Raw genomic sequence first — 6,792 nt, forward strand, 5'->3', positions numbered from 1 at the left:
ATGTGGCTGATAACTATCCCTCCCTATGTGGCTGATAACAATCCCTCTCCATGTGGCTGATAACAATCCCTCTCCATGTGGCTGATAATTAGTGTTGAGCTAATCAATCTCCACAAAGTGGAATTTGAACTGAATTTCAGAGAAAATTTTATACGCCGCAAAGCCGAATTTTCTTGTGCTCTATGGTAGCAAATCGATTTTTCCTGAATGGCAGTAAAAAATTTCAAAAAATCATACTTTCCTCATCCATTTGAGAGCGAATAGCCAGCCTCCGCCATCTTGATTGAAAGTCTCGCAGGAACTCTCATGATGTATGACATCACCATGCCGGCTGACGTAATGACAGGCCGCGCGTGATTTTGCGCTAGATCTTTAATCAAGATTGTGGTGGCTGGCTTTTCATGCTCAAACGGAGGAGGTAACTAAGATTTTATTAATATTATTTTTTTTATTTTTATGCTGTAATATTGCTGTCAGATCCTGCAATCAGCTATGAAAGCGGCATCTGAGGGGTACAATGATGGAGAGCGGCACAATCGCCACTCTCTGTCATTGAAACCACTACTCACAAAGAAATGCGCTTAATGAAGAAGTCATTCATCAGGGAGCAAATGTTTTTTTTAAATTTGGCGAAGCAGCCAAATCAAATTTTTTAATACTTCGCTCTCCGCCCTGTCTGTATATCTGAGCATGCACGTGTTCTGTATAGGGAGAAGGGAGTTAACTGCTAACTCTGATGGTATATCTTCCATGTTAACAAAAGGATACCTAACGTTGCAATCCAACAGCCTGATCCTTCTTTCCTCTGACATTTGCAGTCAGGACAAAGTCGGGACACACCAGTCGAAATCAGTGGGCTCAACTGACATGAATTTCATGTGTATGGCCAGCTTTTATATTGTATATACTATGAGTGGACCCATAAGGCTTGTCATACATTTTAGAAAGCTGTTGGCTCAATGCTTGTATGCAGACAGCTATCCACACATACCTGCTCGACTCTGTCGAGCCTATATGTTTTCAGAATGGATAGAAAGCTGCTGCCAGATGCTTCTGGCACTAAATTGTCTCCACTGATAATAAAGGGATCGAAATAAAACAGCCAGATCGTTCATACCACTAAAAGCATCCTGGACATCCCTATTCCCATTGGATGGTCAGTCCGTTCTGCTGAAATCGTTGCGATTAGCTGACAATAATCAAACGTATATATTGTCACCTTAATATGAATTGTGAATACTGTGGGTAGCACGTGGAAGCACCTCCAAAGTTGAGTTTTTGTCATGGGCAGCACGGTGGTTCAGTGGTTAGCACTGGTGCATAGCAGCGCTGGGGTCCTAGGTTCAAATCCGACTAAGAACAACATCAGTATGGAGTTTGTATGTTCTCCCTGTATTTGCTTCGGTTACTCTGGGTACTCCGGTTTCCTCCCACACTCCAAAGACATACTGATAGGGAGCTTAGATTGTGAGCCCCATTGGGGACAGTTTGATACTAATGTCTGTAAAGTGCTGCGGAATATAGTAGCGCCATATAAGTGCACAAAATAATTAATAAAGCTACCCTAGAAGTGAACACAACCGAGTTCAATCTATGGCTGAAACATATCCCTTCATGACACAGATTATATGTTCATTTCTAATCAAATATTAATATTGTTAAAAAAAAAAGTTGCTTTGAGTAGTGGAATTTCTTTTGAAAAGCTTAAAAGGAGCATGAAATAGAAGACTAATAAAAGTAAATGCCTTCTAGGTTATTGCTAAATTCCAACCAACGAACAATTGTTGTTTGTTAGGACCCCAGGGAGAGCTGCATGAGGAAGATAAGGGGCTATTATTGAGGCAGGGGTCGCAAAAGTGTCAATTCCTAGGAGTCAATGTTATTGGGAAATGGGATCATTATTTAATCTACAGATAGTTAATATTAACTTTATTTTAATTAATATTAAAGCGCGGTTAAATGATGGCTGGAGGGCAGGTGGGATCCGTTCTGTCACTGAGATCTTAACAAGGCAGTTTAAACAAAACATCACTCACATTTTCGTGAAGGGAATCGGCTCTGCTATACCTCAAATACCAGGAGTGGTAGAAGTCAGCTAGATGACCATGATCTTCTTCCCATTACCGCCGGGATGAATCATTGTGTTGTGCTCTGGTCTAATTACTTTGGATAAGCAACAGAGACGTATCTGGTGTAGGAAGGGGGCTTGGAAGATTTTGGTGTCAGACTGTTAGTGGGAAGTTAATGCAGAGGCCACATGTCCTATTTATTATACGGACTTATATAGCGCTGACATATTCCGCAGCGCTTTACAGACATAAGGATCTCACTGTCCCCAATGGGGCTCACAATCTAAGGGTCCATTCACACGTCCCCAATTCTGTTCCGCCTTTTGCAGAACCGAATTGCGGACCCATTCATTTCTATGGGACCACACTATGTGCTGTCCGGATCCGAATTTCCGGATCCACACTTCCGGGTCTGCAATTCCGTTCCCGAAAAAAATAGAACATATCCTATTCTTGTCTGCAATTGCGGACAAGATTAGGCATTTTCTATTATAGTGCCGGTGCAATGTGCAGTCCCTATCAGTATGAACATACAAACTCCATGCAGATGTTGTCCTTGGTTGGATTCTAGGCCAGGACCCCAGTGCTGCTAGGCACCAGTGCTAACCAATGAGCCACCATGCTGCCCATAGTAACAAGGAGACATGTAAAATGCAACTAACACAGAACCACAGTATTCATGGAAAGGTTGCTAAAAATAAGTATCATAATGACGCAGAATGGCAAATTTCCCTGGAAAGATGGGGGTTTCCTATAAAAGCAGTATAAATCCAGAGTCTGGCCTCTACATACTGGTCTGGTGTCCTCAGAGGTAAGAATAAGAAGAGCTGATGCAACACAGAGATGAGAGGAGCCCTCCACTAAACAGCTATATCCTGTTTGGACAATATGTGACTTCCAGTATACATTAGACAAGCTCACAGTAATGGCCACTGGTGGTAGATGTGTACAGGAGGAAGTCACTGCGCCTAGGGGATTATTATATATCATTTACATGACAGTTTAAAAAGATAGATAGATAGATAGATAGATAGATAGATAGATAGATAGATAGATAGATAGATAATGGGTAGATAGATAGATAGATAGATAGATAGATAGATAGATAATAGGAGATAGATAGATAGATAGATAGATAGATAGATAGATAGATAGATAGATAGATAGATAGATAGATAATAGATAGATAGATAGATAGATAGATAGATAATAGATAGATAGATACTAGATAGAATGTTACATTAGATAAAACTAGATAGATATAAAGATAGATGATAGATATTAAATAGATAATAGAAAGCTAGAATAGAAAAAGATAGATAGATACTTCACAGACAGACAGATAAATAATAGATAGATAGATAGATAGATAGATAGATAGATAGATAGATAGATAGATATGGATAGATAGATAATAAGATAGATAGATAGATTGATAGATAGATACATAGATACATAGATACATAGATAGAGAGATAGATAGATAGATAGATAGATAGGTAGATAGATAGATAGATAGATAGATAGATAATAGATAGATAATAGATAGATAGATAGATGATAGATAATAGATAGATAGATAGATAGATAGATAGATACATAGATAGATAATAGATAGATAGATAGATAGATAGATAGATGATAGATAATAGATAGATAGATAGATAGATAGATAGATACATAGATAGATAATAGATAGATAGATAGATAGATAGATAGATAGATAGATAGATAGAAGATAGATAGATAATAGATAGATTAGATAGATAATAGATAGATAGATACAGACACATAGATAGATAAATATTCTGTGCCATTATGTGTCAGTTTCCAGCCAGTACAGCTATAGTACCTGCGCCTACATTACTCTGCACTCTATATATATATATATATTACATGGATTATAGACTAGACAAGCTGAAAACAAACTCAGTCACAAACCATTATTAGGGATCTCACTAAGTGCTATGCTCCCAGCCTATTTCATTAAAACTCCATTTTGGCAAAGATATATAGAATAGTAACGTCTGGGTCTCCATCTGTAACATGTAGACTTCCCTGTAAATGTTGGCAGCCTTTCACCAACTTGGAGATGTCTGCCAACGTTTAAGAAGAAGCACGCTGGATATTTTCAGGACTCAGTAATTCCTTCAAAAACTCAGCAAAGGAATCCGAGCACATGCTGCACTCCTCCGCCGTATACACTGCAGGACCGGGGCAGCAGATAACAGCACACTGCAAGTGCAGGGCAGATACGACACCTCCATATCAGGAGCCTTCTGTTCAGCTCAGATCACATTATCAGCCAGGTCTTACTTTATGAGGTATACTGAGAGAGAAAGAGAGAGAGAGAAAGAGAGAGAGAGAGAAAGAAAGAAAGAAAGAAAGAAAGAAAGAAAGAAAGAAAGAAAGAAAGAAAGAAAGAAAGAAAGAAAGAAAGAAAGAAAGAAAGAGGGAAACAGAATTAGAGCTAGAAAGATTGATAAGAGATAGATAGATACTTAAATAGACAATAAATAGATAGATAGATAGATAGATAGATAGATAGATAGATATGAGATAGATAGATAGATATGGTAGATAGATAGATAGATAGATAGATAGATAGATAGATAGATAGATAGATAGATAGATAGATATGATAGATATGATAGATATGAGATAGATAGATAGATGATAGATAGATAGAAAGATAGATAGATAGAAGATAGATAGATAGATAGATAGATAGATAGATAGATAGATAGATAATAGAAGATATATATATATATAGATAGATATGAGATGGATACTGTAGATAGATAATAGATAATAGAAGATATATATATATAGATATGAGATGGATACTGTAGATAGATAATAGATAATAGAAGATATATATATACAGATATGAGATGGATACTGTAGATAGATAATAGATAATAGAAGATATATATATAGATAGATATGAGATGGATACTGTAGATGGATAATAGATAATAGAAGATATATATATACAGATATGAGATGGATACTGTAGATAGATAATAGATAATAGAAGATATATATATACAGATATGAGATGGATACTGTAGATGGATCATAGACAGACATCGCCATGTGCCACCTGGGACTAGTTTAGGACTGCACGCCTCACATCCACTTCCATTCCAACAGGTGCAGCCGGTGTATGCCCACTGGCACTCCCGCCCAGCCCGGGCACGTTACCTGTAATTCGGGGATGAAGTTGTGGGCGGACAGGTCCGGGTCGGGCTGCTCCTGCAGGGGATGCTGAGCTCCGTGTGTTACACGAGGAGTGGCTGCAGAGCTGCTGTGGGTGTCCTCCTGTCCCGGCTGCTGCCATTGCCTGCCTTCAGCTCATCCACTCATTCCTCCACTTTGTCAACAAACCAGCGCTGTGCCTGACAGACTCCGGCCCCGGCCGGGAGGAGGAGGAGGAGGAGGAGGAGGCGCGGCCGGGGCAGTGTTTGCTGGGCTGGCACCGCTCGTATCACACACATCCAGTGCTAGACCACAGCCCGAGAGCGGCACGTAACTGCTACAGTCACCCATTGTTCACCAATGACATAAGAGCCGGGCCACTCACGGCTTGTTCAGGGTTAATGCAGCCCTTAACCCTTCAGGAGAGAGTCAGGAAGGTAGAGAGGAGTACTGCTTCCTGCACCTCATTTCTAAGAGGTTATCTACGTAAAAGTGACATTACCAAAGGGAATCTAACAGTTGTCACCAGCCTTCTCTTTCAGCAGGGGGCGACACTGAGAGCAAGAAAAGAACTTACACAGAGTTTGACATCTATGGTCCATTCTGAAGCAATATAAGGGTACTACGGCTACACGGCGACTTGCCGCGGGACAGCAATAGTCGCGACTATTTTAGAGCTGCGATTTTAGTGTGAAAACAGAGGCGAGTGATATGTTGCACCAGTGGCGTTGCTAGAAATGACTGGGCCCCACAGCAATTTTTTGAATGGGGCCCCCCTCCCCCAGTAATTTTTTGCGACCCCTTCCTTTTATGCCGCCCCCATTCCTGTGGCTAGTAAAGATCGCTCTCTCAGACCAGGGCCGGCAGCTGTTCCATCCGTTTTATACACTGTCTATACTGTCACTGTATATAATTTCATTGTGTAATACTGTTGAGGGGGCCCTGACCAAATCTTGTAGTCCTCCTCCTCCCGGATGGGCCCCTTATGGGTCAGGGCCCCAAAGCAGCCGCTTCCCCTACTTCCCTTCTAGTTACGCCCCTGTGTTACATGCGACCTACATTAAAGCCTATGGATGAGAAGTCACGTGTGACATGAGACTTGCGGCACAAAATCTGTCTCATGGCACATTGCGACGCCACAGGCTTACCTTATAGGCTGGATTCACATGTCCGTGTGATACCGGCCTGGATTTCTTCTGAGTGCAGGAGCGCACGGCGTCATAGCAACCAATGAATCCAGCCATATACTCAACTTTTCTCACTGTGTAGCCATACCCTAAGGGTACAACCGATGAGTAAAGTGGGTGAAGCTATGTAGACTCGTCCCCGTTGTGGCCTGCTGTTGGCTAAATCCCCCCCGAATCCCCCGTGGCCGAAAGTTTTCATCCGCGCAACTGGGAGATTCAGCGGTGGCCATGCGGGCATCAGGAGCGATTCGGGTGCTGGGGAGTGGGGTAAGTATAACCTGTATGAGGTGCCCGGGCATTTTGGGGGGCATTATAATGGTCAGATAACCCCTTTA

General features: G+C 41.2%; 1 protein-coding gene across 1 annotated transcript in view; it reads right to left on the reverse strand.

Annotated features, from left to right (window-relative positions):
* The window catches only part of SEMA3D (semaphorin 3D), a 181,303-nt gene extending 175,829 nt beyond the window's left edge, over window positions 1-5,474 (reverse strand). The window contains exon 1 of the mRNA XM_040413133.1: window positions 5,277-5,474. Within this exon, the coding sequence (XP_040269067.1) occupies window positions 5,277-5,412 (136 nt within the window). The 5' untranslated portion in view covers window positions 5,413-5,474. The remainder of the gene's footprint in view (window positions 1-5,276) is intronic.
* Window positions 5,475-6,792: the final 1,318 nt, after the last annotated feature.

The sequence above is a fragment of the Bufo bufo genome, chromosome 1, assembly GCF_905171765.1.
Source record: "Bufo bufo chromosome 1, aBufBuf1.1, whole genome shotgun sequence".
NCBI lineage: Eukaryota > Metazoa > Chordata > Amphibia > Anura > Bufonidae > Bufo > Bufo bufo.